Source organism: Notolabrus celidotus, chromosome 8 (assembly GCF_009762535.1).
Source record: "Notolabrus celidotus isolate fNotCel1 chromosome 8, fNotCel1.pri, whole genome shotgun sequence".
NCBI lineage: Eukaryota > Metazoa > Chordata > Actinopteri > Labriformes > Labridae > Notolabrus > Notolabrus celidotus.
In genome coordinates, this window is record NC_048279.1 from 11,080,563 (window position 1) to 11,098,016 (window position 17,454).

The 17,454-nt window shown below is 41.3% G+C and overlaps 1 protein-coding gene across 1 annotated transcript in view; it reads right to left on the minus strand.

Annotated features, from left to right (window-relative positions):
- The window catches only part of tenm1 (teneurin transmembrane protein 1), a 178,588-nt gene that overhangs the window by 58,742 nt on the left and 102,392 nt on the right, over positions 1-17,454 (minus strand). The window contains 9 exon segments of the mRNA XM_034690429.1: positions 2,384-2,669; positions 3,919-4,180; positions 4,277-4,396; positions 5,656-5,890; positions 10,470-10,616; positions 10,730-10,759; positions 10,917-11,102; positions 13,056-13,256; positions 15,510-15,704. Coding sequence (XP_034546320.1) covers positions 2,384-2,669; positions 3,919-4,180; positions 4,277-4,396; positions 5,656-5,890; positions 10,470-10,616; positions 10,730-10,759; positions 10,917-11,102; positions 13,056-13,256; positions 15,510-15,704 — 1,662 coding nt within the window.

Genomic DNA, 17,454 nt, shown 5'->3' on the forward strand with positions numbered 1-17,454 from the left:
CTATTGTGAGGATAGGATCAGGGAAAACTGGAGTAAAGGAAAGAGAACAAAGGAGGGCAGGGGAGAAAAGGAGTGAGGTAACAGGGGAGATCAGAGAGAACGGAGAAAATAACAAGCAGCAGAGAAGAGAAGGTTCAGCAGAGGACAGATACACGGGAAACACAGTGATGATAGAGAAAGAAAGGGGATGAGGGAGTGGGGATAAGAGACGGGAGAGACGTGGTTCAGCAAAACAGGGCAAATAAAAAGCAGGATCATTGGAGTTGAGAAGAGGTGGGAGATCAGGACAGAGCTGGAGCAGATGAAATGCAGCTCAAACAGATAAGGAGAGGACAGGAAGGATCAGAAGGAGGGAGAAAGCCCCAGGATGGAGAGATGCAATCTTTGTACCAGACCATGCACTCGAGTGGACAAAGCTTCTGGTATGTCTGCGATACTTCAGTGCTTATGAAAAGCTCTCTCTCTCTCTCACAGCTCAACTGTTTGTCCACAACCCAGTGTTGAACACAGACAGTGGAAGCATTATATTTGAAATGACCAATAGAAAGTTCAAAGGTTTCAGCCTTGATGGCTCAAAATGGCTGTTTGTGTCATAATGAACCAAAAGAGCAATAACAGTAACAGTTTTACATCCTGTTCATCTCTTTTTGCACAGGTAGAAGAGGACACAAGGGAGAGATAGACAACAGGCCACATTCATAAACAAAGTTAATGCACAGATTTATATTTCACCCATGCACATATTTTTCTCAGTGAAGCCATGCTGCATCCGGAGTGCTATCTCTGTGCCACTGCAGATTCTATCTACCAGTTACTCCAGAGTAAATGTGGAGCGATCCATCTTTCTATCCTTTCTCTAAATACAACTCCAGTCAGTGGTGATCGTGCTGGAGAGGAGGAACAGGGTCTAACCTGCTCTCTTCTTAATCCACTTACCACTGCATTTATTTAATGTGGTGGATTTCCTCACTAATTACATTCTGACTCCAGGAAAACTGCATTATGTTATTTTTTCACTTGTCAAACCATCTTAAATAAACTATACCTATATATTTCTTTAATTATTTGTAAGCAGGAAATCTTCAATCTCTCATTTCCCTGCGGTAAGCTACCTCAATAACCGGTGCTGAGTAGTCAATTATTTTCAAACAGCAACTTCCAATCAGGCTTTTGTGAAACTACATTAGAGAAACAGTCAGTCAGGGAAGGTGATGAAGTTTCTGTAGCAGTGTTGTTGAATGTATAAATTGTTTGGTACCTCTATTAAAAACATATTTTAAAGATGGAAGTGCTCAACTTTTCTCACTGTGTGAGTTCTTTGTTTGCTTTTACCACGGGGAAAAAACACTTCCATGTATTTCTCAAGAACTCTCCACAAGTAAACGGATTTTTCAAAAAGGTTATTTTTTTCTCCATTTCAAAAAAATATCCTGTCCATACCAGAGGTGTTTTTGAATATTTCTCTGTCTACATGACAACGCAGGAACGGTTGGAAACGCCTGCATAAGCATGCCATGCCAGTAAGTGGGGAGAATGTGTATTCAGTCTGTCACGTCTGCTCATGTTTAAACTGCATATGGAGTGGTGAATTAAAAACTGTTGAGTGTATTATATTTATTCACCCTTCTGCCACGGTATCAAAAACAGCAAGGTTCCTTCTAAACATGCTATTAAACCTTACAGTGCTGAGCAGATGTAAACAAACTGATAGTCTGCCACCTTGGCGAAGTTTTTCCCTAAACTTTAGTTTTTTCTGTCCACATGACAACAAAACAGAGTTTTTATAAATCTCCAGCTAGTGGGACGGTTTTGAAAACCTCAGTTTACCGTGACCTTAAACTACTTTTGCATGGATTTCAAGCTAAAAAAGAGGAAAAACACTATGTTATCAAAAATATTCACATACGTGTGATTAGGCAAGAATATAAAACTGACAGTTTCCTGATATGAGACATGATTTAAAGAGTACACTTTGTAAATTAGGCTTCATGTATTTGGGGTTAATACATTTGGGGTCCATGTGATAACTCTTATACCTTTGCATAATGCAGCTTGAGCAATAAGAAGATTGTCATACATGTCATACATAACCAACACTTATAAATCTCACCAACTAACATGTAACATGTGGTTTGTTTCATTCGTACACAGATATAACAGACCATTGGTGTTGTAAAGGCCGGGTCACTTCTTGTTTCATTTTCAGTTTGGCTGCAATGGCTTTGCTCTACTGGTTGCCTGGCAACATCCAAGTCTTCAACAACACACTGTCTAATCATTTAACTCCCAATGAAACCTCAACATGTCATTTACACTTTTTAGTCTGTGTCTGGTAGGCAACATCAGATACAGATGTATATTTCTAAGTTCAAATGCCACCTACCAGTTGCATGAGTGAGGCCCCAGACCTCTTGCCCATAAACATCAGTTTTGTTCCAAACCAATCTGTGGACCAGACCAGGTCCAGCAGGGTACCAACGCTGGTGCAACCGTCCCTGGACAGACGCACGGACGTGCACCTTGGACAGCCCGCCGAGTGGTGAGATGGGTGATGATGGGGAAGGAGGTGTGAGGAGGATTCGCAGCAGAGAGAGGTAGCCTGCAGCTCGGGTGCTCAAATAGTTCAACTTCACAAAGGCTCCTGGGATTGAAACTTCTTCTTGAACCGCCTGGGGAGAACAAGATGGAGAGCGGAGTGAGAAATACAGGTGATGAAAAGAGGATTAACAAGAAATGAGAAGGAGAGAATGATATTAAAAGGAAAGGTGATTTATCATTACTTTGTATTCTTATAATGGGCTGATGTAATATCGCCAGTGGCAGGTACAAGATGAAATAGCTCAAATAGAGAGGAGCACTAAGTCGAACAAATATGCTTTAATAATAATCATAGAAATTTAAATAATGACTTTATTCTTTCGTTTTTAAAGAATCATTTCTAATGAATGAAATTAACATCATGGACATGATAAAGGCTTTCTTTTAAGAACATGTAGAATAAAGGTAATCTATCCATAAACTACAGACTAGCATATAAAAGCCAAGCTCCTCTCACTGATAAACTGTTAATTAGCTGCTGTGGTAAACATGTATTCATCCACTGTAATACCTTCTTGTCTAAAATCCGATCCCTTTTAAGCTGGTGATTAACTTATATTTAATAATCTCCAAAATGACTATCTCTGCCACATTTTCATCAAAGGGTTTTAAGGCTTTGATTCCATTATTAACACAGGTGAACACAGTGGGTGTTGCTAAGCTCACAGCGAACACTGAGTACTGTTCCTTCCTTTATTGCTTGCTGCCTGTTTGTCCCGCGGTGTTATTTGTCATGAGGATAAAATGTTCCTTCATTTTGACACTTTCTTCATCCCAGTGTCGACAGATTTTTTTAAATGAGCCTGAACTTTGAAGTGGAGATGATGTGTTGTGGATGTGAGAAATACCATTCAGGAGTAAAAAAAACCTTCTCTTTCTTGTGCCACAAAAGAGTCCTGTGACATTGTACATATTGATGTGACATTTCCTGCAGTCTGTTGTGTGTCCAGGTAACGAGGAAAGGATTCTCCGTGTCCTGCAAATTTTAATGAGCTTAAAGGGAATTTTTCGGACTCTTTGGAGTCACATTGCAGGGTTAGTGTCTAATCACCACTCTGACCTCCTCACCTGACCTTCACCCACCTAATTTGCTTCTGTGGTGAGGAAGTATATGGACGGAGCACAAATTTGCATTTCTTTTCCATTCTGTATTTGCATGATGCAAATATGAACCAGGCTAAATTTACAAAACCCTGTGAGACTGGGTTAGTTTGTTGTTCAGCTGTTACAAATTAAGCCTCAGCTCCATTCTTGCTGCCTATCGTGTACACACAAAGCACTGTGTTGTTATATATTATACAAATCATGTATTTTGTGTACCTGTAGCTCTGGTACTGCTGGCCCCTTCTCTGCACATGCCCCTGTGTATCTGGGGAGCGGGTAGGGCAGGACCAGTGGGTATGGACTCAAAACACTTCTGATATCACATTTAGGTGGTTGTACTTCCTCTCTGGACATGGTCACTTGATCCAGAACTAGGAAATTGTTGTTAGGGGTCCAAATGGTGCGTGTCTGTGGCAGGAAGGGTGGGCGCTGGAACATCAGGGTCATAGACATAGCCCCTAATGTCACCAGGTCGAAACTATGTTTAAAATGACAGAAAGACAAAACAGAGGTTCAAAAACCAGAGGAGGAGGACAGCATATGTTTTGTGTGCTTTGGCTGTGGGTGTATCTACCTTCCATCCTGCCTGCTGATTGTGAAACCGTACTCTGGATGCTGTGGGAAGGTGATGTTGACTCCCACCAGAGGAGAGCCGTCCTGCAACGCCACGCTACCTCGAATCACGGCCACTCGACTGGAAAAACAAAGATGGTAAGGGGAGAGAGAGCAGAAGGGAAAGAGGTGCACAAAGAGAAAGAGAGAGAGAGATGACAGGTTTACAATGATTGAGAACATAATCATTGTTTGGAGAGAGAGGCATATTGTGACGCGTTAGCCAAACGACCTTGTGCATGAAGAAAAACGCAACTGGATTTGTCCTGCTCAGAACAACTCCTTTCTTTAGCACAGAGAAATCTGCCAAACATTGCCAGGATACAAGGACCATAAATATAGCTTCACCCACAGTAAAACCTTTCAACACCCTGTCATATAAAAAACAAAAACTCCACATCATGTTTATATTATAGTGACAGTGGTACCTGCAGCAAAAAGAGGCTGTGTTGTTCTTTAAATAGCCCTCAAGCTATCAGTCACATCTCCACTGTTTTAAAATATTCATCTTGATTTTGCCGGTAAAGTGTGAAATACACTGCTTAAATCAAGAATAATCACTGAACCACTCAAATGAAGACAGATTCAGACGGACACATATGTTGTGCACACACACACTCATGATGAAGACTCTGTTGTGTTCCAGAGGAGGGATAAATGAAGGATGGTGAGGTGTCCCCGGGTGGCTGCTTCGCCCCGTTTGTTACTTCTGTCCTGAAAGCTGCCATCGATTTCCCTTCTGAAAAAACAGCCACATAATTAATTTATTTGTTTATTCTCGGGGTGAACCAGGGGAAAAAGATGCACTTTGCCATATTTCAGAGAGGCATCCCTGCTTGTTTTCAAACCTAACTTTCTAGGTCATCATCATGTCGGTGAGATGTATTTCCTCTCTTAGATTGCTGAGAGAGGTTTCTGAAAAATTAATGGTGACACCTCATGACTGCTGTAAGTGAGCGATACATTAAGTATGAATATATAACAAACAAACTACAGTTGTAGCTTGATACTGATACTAGAGGACAATGAACTGCCTTGTGACTGTTCATCTCCAGGGAAACACAGACTACTGCAATGTGTGCAAAGACATGTGAACACATGAGAAGCTTCATTCACATGCAAACACACACTCCTTAAACAAATAACAGGTAATGGACGATTCAATGCATTAACACTGATGCATTAACTTCATTATCTACTATTCTTTCGACAGAGTTTACCGCAAGACAACTCAAGGACACAGACGTACTAAACAAATACATGGAGGTATTGGCATGCACACACACACACACACACACACACACACACACGCAGATACCTAAAGAGTAAACAAGCACATACCTGATATCAAAGGGCACGTCTCCAGGGAGAGTGTGTGTGGCTGCTTTGCCAAGGAGGAAACGTATGCGGCGGTAGAAGCTGTAAGTGTGTGAGCTGGTTGGAGAGGGGGGGGTGGTGGGGGGCAGCTGGCTCTGCTGCAACAGGGCCAAGGGGTCAGCCGAGCCGTGACACAGAGGGTCAGAGCCGCAACTCAGCTGCTCGCAACAGTCAGGGTCGACGCAGTCCACCAGGCCGTCTGAAATATAAAGGGAGTCAAATATTTATCAAATAGCATAGTTGAAATGACAACATATACATTTACCTCTTTCTCACTGGGTTATTTGCAGAGTTCCTTGTTTAAAGGAAACGTCAGTTACTGCAGTTAATAAAGATGCCATTAGAGTCTTTATTATGCCTGTTCAATAGATTTAAGTGACTAAAGAGGTTAGGACAAATTTAAATTATAAAGGCCATGTAATGGTATATGTCAGTGCTGGAAAGACACAGAGAAAAGACCATAAAATCTGGCAGGAAACAATATCTAAACTGCTGGCCGGTGAGAAACTCCGCTGGGGTAATCTAATCTTCCACAATAAGCTGCTCATGCATCATCATTATAACTAGTATCAATCAAAAGCAATTCATTAGGGGCCATCAGCATACAATTAAAGCATCTACAGCTATAAATCAGGCCTGAATCACCAGCGTTTTATAAATGTGAGCCCTGGAAGTCCAGTGTAAACAATGAGCTACACATACAAAGCCAGGCAGCAGGTAATAGGGGCCCGGCTGGCATTTGTGTTTCCTATTTCAAGCCTGTTTCTGAAAAGGCAGGAAACAGTGCTGACATTTAAATGCATCTGACCACAGAGCGCAGAGCCAAAGGCCAACAATATTCTATTATAACCTCCTCCTACAAAGGTAGCATAGTACAATGGTTGATTTCCATAAGATTCACTACTTCAACTTGAAAGCAGGTTATTAATTGAATTTCTAATATCATTGTCATTTAAAGAGCAGACAGGTTTGTAGCTCATTACACAAGGCGTTCTTATTCATTACACACAAAAATAACGTAGTAAAAATGTTGTTTTTTGACACATGTAACACCTATAAATATGTATGTGCATGTGAGTTCTCTGCCTCGTGTGAGAAAAAATCCTTTTTTTTTTGTCAAGGGTAAAGAACAATACTCCTCGCTCTCATCCAGCCGGAATAATTGAAACTCCCTCTTCAAAGTTCCTCTTTATTCTCTGATTACGCGTGATAGCATCTTTCCATCTCTGTCTATCTTCAGAGACAAAAAGATTGCAGCGAGAGAAGCCTATGAGAGCCTTCTGTACATCTGCCAATTAAGCGAGATGGCCGAATTGTGTGGCAGAAAATGATGGTATTTGAAAGGCTTTGCGGGGAGGTAGGATAAAAAGATAAGAGAAGTGTAAATGGTCTCCATAGGGCTTTGTTAGTGAGTCTTTCTCCAGTATAATCATCTCTAAGCTGAATGGATTGATACCTGCAGCACTGACACTTGAGAAAGTTAATCAATATTCATATGGTGTTATAATTCAATTTAATGCCATACAGTATGTATATTCCTTTTTCCATACAGTGCCATATATATTTTAATGCGTTTTTTGTTTGACAGAGAGAAGCTTGTCCCTTCATCCACCCACTCAGTAACTCAACCTCTATGTAGCCTACTCACACAGAGAGATGAAAAATATTCTATCAAACCAACACACTTATATAAGTGAATTAGTCCAGCGCTCCAACAGAGACTAGAAGAGAGACTGTTTAAATTAGGAAATGGCTAAGGTATCCTGGTTTCAGTTTAAAAAGGATCAAGGGGCGCTGTTGGCTTAGTGGTTTAAGCATGCACCCAATATACAGAAGCTATAGCCCTCACCGCAGCAGTCGCTGGTTTGACACCCTGGTACGACCATTTCCCGCTTCCCCCATTTTCTACTTCCCACATTTCCTGTCTCCCTTCAACTTGCAAAGGTAAAAAGGCCCAGAAATAACAGTACAAATGAAAAAGGTATTTACACAGGACAATACTCTCCTTATAATGTAACCAAAGAATCAGTCTGTTGGACTTTCTGAGGATTTTAGTAAACCTGTTTCTGCTCAAAAACCTCTGGTGTTGCAGAATGAGGATAACGCCAATATGCAAAAGCCTGTTTGAAAAGCTGACTCACAGCAGAATTAAACATGTTTACAGCTGAAACTAAAAACCCTCGGTGCCTTTTAGGGGTGAGTATCGCCAAGAATCTCACGAAACGATAGTATCACGGTATATCACGATAGTACAATATTGTGATATATTGCAATATTCTACACAGTAAACTAAGAAAAATAGGGATGGTGTATATGTAATTCACATGATATTACTCAAAATTGAAAGGACAAGTTAAGTCAAAACTATTTGATTGAAAACAACTTTTCCACTTTATTGTTTTTGAAATACTGAAGTTGTATTTTAGTTCCAACTCGGCTAAAATGTGATTTTTTATTATAACAAAAATATCGATATTAAGAGTTGAAATATTGATATCATATTGGAGGTCAAAGTATCGCGATATATTGGTGTATCGATATCTTTTCACGCCTCTAGTCCCTTTACTTTCATATATAATTTTTTATAACTCAACTGTTTTTATAATCTTAAAGCCATTATTTATTGACACCAGGTATAATTAGTGCAACTGATTTGACTGACAGGTGGGCGTGATGTACCTCTTTGACTGACATCTGATCAATGACCTCAACCCAGCCTCTGCTTGTTTCTAATTCAGTTGGTTACAAGTTTCCATTATGACAACAGTCATCTTTGGGCTTCATAATGTCTCTACAAACACCAATGTGTGGCGTCATTGAGACTATGTTTTATAAAGCCTATGGTTTGTCTGCTGCTCAGTGATTTCTGATGCTGTTGTAATATATTTCAATATACATTATTATAATATGTAGCCAGAGAGCATGCAAATAGTAAGCTTAGCCAAGTAGCTAAAACTGCAGAAACAAGCAGCTTGCTTCTGTTGAAAGGTAACAACGTCTGTCAACATGGACCTCTACAGCTCTCAGATTAAAACTCTCATTTGTTTAATCAATATCAAAACTATAATGATTTTTGGTTTTATGGGGCATTATGTGAAATATCCTTGATAAAGAAAATACATAACTAGATTCACAGGTTTTATCAGGCAGGTATACATGTATTATTCTCCTATAACAGTGCAAGTTCACCTCCTATGTGGAACCGTCAGTTTGTGTTGATTATGGCGCCCCCTTTGGACATAAAGGTACCTCCTTTCTCTTTATTGTTTTTGTCCAGTTCATGTGTTAGTCATGCTTTTTTTCTGACAACATATCTCATCCTGCTTTATTTTAAGAATCAAATGTATGACTCATTAAAGATCTTTGGAATACAAACGTTAGCTTTCTTCAGTGTGCTGTCAATCACTTTGACTGACACTTGCCATCTAGAAATAGTCAAGTCTTCATGTGGATTATCGGGTTTGCTTTTATATTTCATAGAGAAACATTCGTTTTAATTTCAGTCTGTTTTGATAACCAGCTAAAAACTCCTCACATGAGCTTTAAACTTTACATCCTTTAAATCTAAACCTTGTTAATGTACTGTGTGCACATCAAATAATCCCTTATGTGCTACACAACACAGATAAACCATCTAATAATGGCAAAACCTAATCAGAGCAATACGACAGAGCATAATCCATCAACACAAAGAAAAACCATCAGTGCCTACACTGTTGGTGGGCCATGGTCCAGCTAGGACTCCTGTATTCAGCCCCTTTTTAACAGTTTGAATGACATTACTTATTGTATGTCTCTGAGGTTATAATCCAGGGTAAGGACCTGTAATCCATGTTTTGAGCAGCCATCTACACAGACTCCCTGAAGTGTTGGATCAGTAACTCATGCAGCTTTGGTAAACAATGTGCAGGGGGAAAAATGGTAACATTGCAGCTATCAGCACCCAACACCACCTGAAAAGGGACTACAAAAAAAGAATTTATGTGTTTGAGGTTTCCTGCTGCTGTGCGCACTGATTCAAATGCCACTCATCACCAAACATGAGACCACACAGAAAAAGGAGCTTTTATTCCCAACAAAAGCGACCCTACCTTGTTTGCAATGATGGATTACTGCACCAGCTTAACAGAAAAGTCCATAATGGATATTTGATGGAGTTTCAAAGCGAATGAGCACGGTTAAGAGGGATATATTCTTTAAACTTGTAACGTTTTTGGAAACGGCCTTAGATGGGACTGAAATGGTGAGGAAATGATTGTAATGAGCAGAGCTCTCACTACAGAGATGTTCCTTTTTCGTCTCTTTACCTGAGGATAGAACAACACAGCCATGAGAGTGAGTGAGACACACACCTCTCACCTGTCACCAAACACCTCATATTCAAAAAGAAGGAATCTTTTCTGCATGGTTTGCTGTATTTAGACTTGTGACAATTTCTCTGAGTGCCTTTTATCCTGGCAGGTGGTATGCATATTAGACATTTAGCTGTGATAGGAGAAAAAACAGACACATACACACTTGCAAAAATGTGCACACACACACACATACACATTCAAATACATATTCAGTATAATAATGACCAGCAGGACTCTACAGGAGTCTCAGCAGGACTGGGACAGCACGGAGAGATGAAGGGGAGGAACAATGAGGCAGACTTTCAGCAGGAGAAACAGGAGGAGAAACGGTGGAATGAAATGGACGATCTGCACTAAAACAGGAATGAAAGAGATAAAAAGAGAAAAAGAGATAGAAAATGATAGATGATGTTAGAATGTCACCTCCGTCGTTGTCTGTTCCATCACTGCAGTCAGTTTCCATGACAACGCTGCATCCAGGCCCACTCCATCCAGTCTGGCAGACGCAGCGCCAGCCGCTCTGCTCCAGGGTACAGCGCCCATGCCCACTGCACAACCCTGGGCAGCCATCTGAAAAGGTGTGTCCCGTGTGAACACACAGAAATACACACTCAGTTCGTTTCATTTTTGAGTAAGTTAAAAGAGCACAATGTGACATTCAAATCCAAATAAGGATAAATTACCTTTCACCACAACGTCCAAATCATGAGTAACTGCGGTGGGAAAACAAGTGAGAATTTTGGTAAGAGAAGAATAAATTGTTAATAGAAATTATTCCAACAACAGCGACACCTTTTTTTATCCGATTATTCATACTGATCAAAATATAACAAGGAATAATTAAACACTCCCACATGCACACACACTCACCAATGTTACAGTGCTCTCCCTCCCAGCCAGGCTGGCAGATGCAGGTCCCGTCATGGCACTGGCCATGTTCTTCGCAGCGAGGATGGCACGCTCTCTGGTCGCACGCAGCGCCAATCCAACCCTCCTCACACTGGCACTGGCCCTCCGAGCAAACACCATGGCTGCCACATGGCACTGGGCACAGCTCTGCCGAAACAGGTGGGTGGGGGTATGCGTGAGAAATGAAAAAAATGTGTAAGTGTGAGAGCAAGAGAGAATGAGAAGGAGGAGAACAAATGGTGGAATTAAATGTTGGAAGAAAGGTAAAAGAGACACAGGGGACATGGAGAGAGGGAAAAGCAAAAGAAAAATCAGAGTTGGGGGTGAGCCATTGGATATATGTGAGAGAAAAAACAAGCAATAGAAAAGGATAACCTAAGAGACTAAAAAGTCTACTTTCTCAAAATACACAATTTTCCCACCTCTAATAGCTGAGCTCCCTGAAGGAGGGGAGGAGTGAATAGACTTATAATAACAGCCAAATGATTCGTATTTGCACTGCATATTTAAACTACAGGGACTCCAATTCAGTTCTATTATTCTTTTCTGACATTTTGATCAGATTTGGTCGGTACGTTAATACCCTCTCTTTTTCCTCATCTCTCCATCTTTGTCTCTGTCAGCTTTCTCTTTGCAATACTCTGTCCCCTCCCTTTCTCTCTTGCAACATCACTTTTAAATTCTTTCCTCCCCTTTTTGTCTATTTCCGTTTCTCTGCGCTCTTCTCTCTCTCTCTTTCTCTGCAGAAGCAAAGCCTCATCCATCAGTAAAGAGAGCAAAGTGCTGGAGGCACACAAAGACTACTTATCCAGCTGCAGTAAAAAGTTATTTCAATTTAAATATACATAGCATGGAGAGGGAGGTAAAAGTGGATTAAAGTTGGAGAGTTTTCAGCTCTTTATTAGAATTACATTAGCTTAGCTATGCTTCAACAAGACCAGGACGTCGAATTGCTGGGTCCTTTTGATTAAAAGCCCGGCAGGTAGAGAGAGGCCACTCATATCTCAGATATTCAGCCACGGTATATCATTATCACGGGCTATATCACCATAATAAGGCATGCATGCACCTGAGAGCAGGAGCTAATGCCAATTGCCTGCGAATCATTGGTAGGCATGGTAAAATGTATCCCTCCCTAAACCAGTGTTAAGTTAGTGTGGTGGAAACAGATGAAAGTCAGCGCTATTATGGCTCTTTTCCTGTCAGGGTACACTGCAAGGACAAGGACACTTTCCTCACTGTGTACTGCAGAGTACTGCATTCTATACTGTAGACACTAAAGCGCACGTGTTTCACTTTTCACAGTGTAATCGCTAAAAGCTTCTTCTTCACTGTAGCCGTTGAACTGCTGTCTCTTAAAACGGGTGGAGTTTAACGAGTGCAAAGGAAAGCCAGGGCAGTCGTAGATGAAGAAAATCTGTTAAAGCGTAACATCAAAACACTAACTAATATGTAGCATTTAGGTGAAGGGGGAAGTAAGAAACATCAGCAAGCTTTTAAATACCGAGCTGAGCGTTCCTCAGCGTCACAGTCTCTCTCAAAGGCCTTGCAGCAAAGTGAAAATAGAGGTCTTTTCCTTTTTCTCGCCCGCCTTTTTTTCCTCATTTAGCTGAAGGGAATATTTGTGTGTATGCGTGTCTGTGTTGGAGTGTGTGCGCGTACAAATGACCACATGTATTTGTGCATGAGGAAATGTCTGTTACAGTACAAATGCACAGTAAGTGCTATTGCAAGGGGGTGGGGGTGGGGGGCTCCAGAGTGCTGCTGTCAGCCAGTCATGAGGGGAAATCTCATTTACAACCAGCATGAAGAGAGTGCAAAAAACGCACATGCAAACACACACACACACACACACACACACACACACACACACACACACACACACACACACACACACACACACACACACACACACACACACACACAGACCCATTTCACAGAGTGGCTCCAATCCATATTTCTCTCTCATGTCTATCAAATCCCCAGAAAATAGTATCTGGCAGGGCCATGCGTGCTACAAGAACACTGGCAAACTAGTGATGTGCAGTTGCAATTCGGGTTGTTTTTTCCTGCGGGTGAACAATAATCCTAGGGTCTTACCAGTGTAGCAGTCTGGTCCAGTCCAGTTGGGCTGGCAGGCGCAGGTGTCTGACTCAGGCAGATAGGTGCCATGTCCCGAACACTGCTCCTGACAGGCTGGCAGCGGGTCATCACAACTCACTCCTGCCCAGCCTGCCGAGCACACACACTCCCCGCGCACGCACACGCCATGCCCGCCGCATTGAGGGTCTACACAGTCCACTGCAGGGGGAGAGAGAGGACAAATGGAAAAGCAAAAGTATGAGTCAGAGGTGAAGGGAGGGAGTGAAAGGGCGGAAGAGAGGAGGTGCTGAGGGTGGGTAGGGGTGCCTGCCTCATTATAATGATCAGTTCACCGAGTATGAAAGCAGTGTTCTTTGCATCCCATCCAGGAGTTAACCACCCTCGCTACAATCCCTGTATCTGTTCCACAACATTACACTTCATAGGACACTTAGAACTGAGGCTTTGATAAGGGGTGAAATGGGTTGGTCTCTGCGTGCTTGCATATATGTGTATGTGTGTGTGCTTGTGTGTGTCATGGTGGTCTCTGCTACACTGTGTTAGTGTGTGTAATTACAGCTCTGAAAGCACGGCACAGCACAGCTCAGCTCAGCTCCACCGCTCAAGGTCAAACACCTGATTTTGTCTCCACAGGCCGAGATGCTGAAGGCAACAGCAGGGCAGGCGTCAGGACAGCTGTGCTATCACATTATGATCAATTGTAACATTTTAATTGTTTTAAATATGATGGCTTTGTTTGTTGTGGCTAATTTAATGGGCACTTTTACAATAGGCTGCTACAAGTGGAATATACAGTTGAGGCTCGACATTGATTCAGTACAAGTGTCTAATGCCTCGGCTACTTGATTCATTTATACTTTGTGTTATGTCCACCCAAGGCCATTTCCTCTTCCATGCTAGCTGTAAGCACATGAGTATATACAGTATGAATACCTAACAGAAAATGTGCAGTAAATACATTGTAAGATGTTGTTCTACGAGTAGGTTCAGTTGCTTGGAGACGCTATAATATGGCATGTGGGCAGAAGAAGAAAAGGTTGAGGACAGACTTCATGAGAAAAGAAAAGTTTGAAGGAGCGTAATTATTATTATTTTTGCTATAAAATACAGAGCTTTTCAACACACAACTTAATCTGTATATAGACATGAACAGAAGAGTTGAACCGGATAAATGCTAAACCTATACAGACTCATTATTAGGCTTTATACTGTCCTTCTGATACCTCTGTACCTTTGTAGTAGCTTTACATGATTAACAACTCTTAATCTTTTTCTATCAATCTCAAGCTGGTGCCTTTAAAAAAAAAACTTTCATTTAAGCTTCTGTCTTTAAGCTGCCCCCCACCTTTCTTCCTATTGGTCAGGTCTCCGAGAACACTCCACCACTGGTGCCACGCCACAGCATCATCGTCATTGAGTTAACCAGTGTTTCTCTATTTAAAATGACAGATTATAAAATATGGCCGCGTGTTTTTGAGCCGGGAAAGTTTGGAAAAGGAACGCTGAGAAAATCCTCAGCAACAAAGAACAGAGCAGGTTGTTTGTATTTGGCAAGTAACATATTTACTGTGCTCTTTTAAGGAGCTTCACCAATCACTGATGTTACAAATTGAGCAAATCTCCTTCTCACTAAATTTGAGAGTGATTTTTTTTTATCAAGCTGTTCAGAGCAGCTGGCAGACTCATTTTGGGATTATTCCAACACATGTTAACCTTGCAGTTTGAAACTTTGCTCACATTTATTATTGACATCCAACATTTTGACTTGATATTTGTTTTTGAAGTATGAAAACCCATGTAATGCCTTAGCACTACAAGAAAAAAGTATATCACCAAAGTCTACATTTGATGTGGAATAACCTTGAGATAAAATCTGAAATTGAAAGAACAGAACTGATATTATCCCCTGGTTAATTTACAGACTTAACTATTAATGGACATTTAGTGCCTTAAATGGCAAGAGGAAGTTTCATGAGAGTATTCATATCAGCATAGTGCTTTGATTGTCCTTATAGCTCTGTTTTGGTCTCCACCAATCAGAAGGAAACTTATCATTCACCGTGGCTAAAGATGCACTTTGTTGCCCAGCTAGTCACTAACTTAGACAGCCTGTTCTTTGGTGAAGGATATGCTGTGAACAGCTGGCTGCTGCAGGTGGAAACTGGGCGTATATGTGGGCAGAAGTTGTGTCCAGGGAGCCAAAAGAATCAAATAAGTTTTCTCTTTTGAAGTTTCTAACTCAACAGAGCAGATGGTATCAGCTGCTGTTACATCTGTATTTTGAAATGATAAATTTATGATTTGGGTTATGTGAATTAAAATTGACTTGGTTGATTTAACTTGATTTGATTAAGGCAGTCCAGGATTCAGGGGCAGCACGGTTAATTTCAGTGGTACATGTGGAGCCATTTCTTGTGCAGATGTTTCTTTATAAATAGTGTATCTGCTTACCTTGTTCACAGTTAACTCCTTTGTAAGCTGGACTACATATGCAGATTCCCTGGATGCAGGAGCCATGGTTGGAGCAGGTGGGGTCAATACACTGACCTTCCTCCACATTACACTCTGCCCCCTTCCACCCCGCCAGGCACACACACCTTCCTTTCTCGTACATGCCGTTACCGCTGCATAAAACAGGGCATGAATCTGCAAAAGGACAAACAAAGATTACATCCACATATTCAGTTATACACACATGCAAAAACACACACACATACTCACACACAGAGTGCTGCAGTATATTAGTTGGGAGACCGCAGTAACCTACCGTGAGTGGGGCTACGCTCTCTTATCTCAGCTGGTGCGCGGATTCAGCAAATCCTCAAGCAGCCCCAGTCTTCTTCTCTTTCTTTCTCTCAGACACTCACGCACACATACGCATACGTACACACACACTCGAGTTTATCCCTCACGCTGTTTCAATTTACTCAAGCACCACCTGAGCCTGGCTACCACGGCAACCCAGGAATTGTAGAAAATCCCCCCAACGTCACCTCACTCGCTCAGAACAGGCCGTGAAAACAATCGTGAAAACTGAAGATTAGGAAATGGAGCATTAGGGGTTTATAGGATGCGAGTGGAAAGCAGAGCTATCTCCATGCAGAGATGGAGAGCGGTGTGGCTAATGTAATGACAGCCAGGTAGAATAAAGTCAGTAAGTGTGTGATGACGCACCTACAGCTACACCCCACCGCCTCCCATTCCTGACTGCAGCTAGAGAAGGTATGGCAGCTCCTGACTTCAAATGGATTAGAAAGACGATCCAGAACCAACAGCTTCTTTTTCTGGGATAATTTGCAATGAAGGCCCCGTGTGATCATGCGTACAAGCATGTGCTATGTGTTTGTTTGATCCTTTGTTCAATCTGAAACTCAGTACCCCACAGTAATAAATTCACACTTTTTACAGCTCTTGCCAAAACTTGCTGTCTAACTTTTCAAACAGAGAATATTGTAACACAAGCAAATGAGCAAAGATGAGAGGAAGGGATGAATAAATGATAAGCGTAAATAAATCATAGGATGTGATATCAGATCAGCTGTTTCAACACAATGAAGAAGATACAACAGTAATTCTACAAAGGCGGACAAAGAGAGGAGGACCAACGGAGGCAGAGATGGAGCAAGAGGAAATGAAATAAAATGAAAAAAGAGAGAACCATAGAAGAGCCTGATGTAGCTTAATCCTGTGTGCCATTGAACTCTTGTATAAAACCTTATAACGGACGTCAATGAGCACTGCAGTGATGAATGACATGTTCTTTCAACGTGATAAACATGAACACAGTTTCTCATTTAAATAAAAACTGTTAATTCTCTTAAAAGTTGTTCTTCTCAAAAGTTACATTCAGAACTCGGGCACAGACAAATAAAGATTGCATAAAAATATATAAAAAGGGAACTCCTCTTTACCAGCTTACATAACAAATTCAGAATGATGTGTATTTGATCATTGCCAGTCATCTCATTTTCTCTCATCTGCTGCTCTGGAAATATTTTCGTGCACTTCTTGAATTTGGTTACTCCCACTCAAGGGTTTTGAAGTTGTTGTCGATCTAGTTTAACAGATCGTGCAGATGTTTTAAACATCTGCACGGGTCATGCCCTTTGAATTTCTTAAAGGCTTTTTTAATGTCAATGCATGTAGGAAGCTACAAATGCTTAACAGTGCTTAAAAACAGCAAAATAGGATCAGCAGGACATGGTTGGGGGGGCGGGTTGAAGTCTATTTCTGTTGATAGGGAGGCTAGTGAGTAGGGGGTTGTTTTTATGACTTTGTCGATGTACCAATTGGATTGCAAGGAATACTGGGAGATATAAATAACTGTTTGTTCTGTAATCTTGGGGTATGTTGCCAACAAGAACGAGTTAAACTAACTGCAGCCTTATCTCTCATC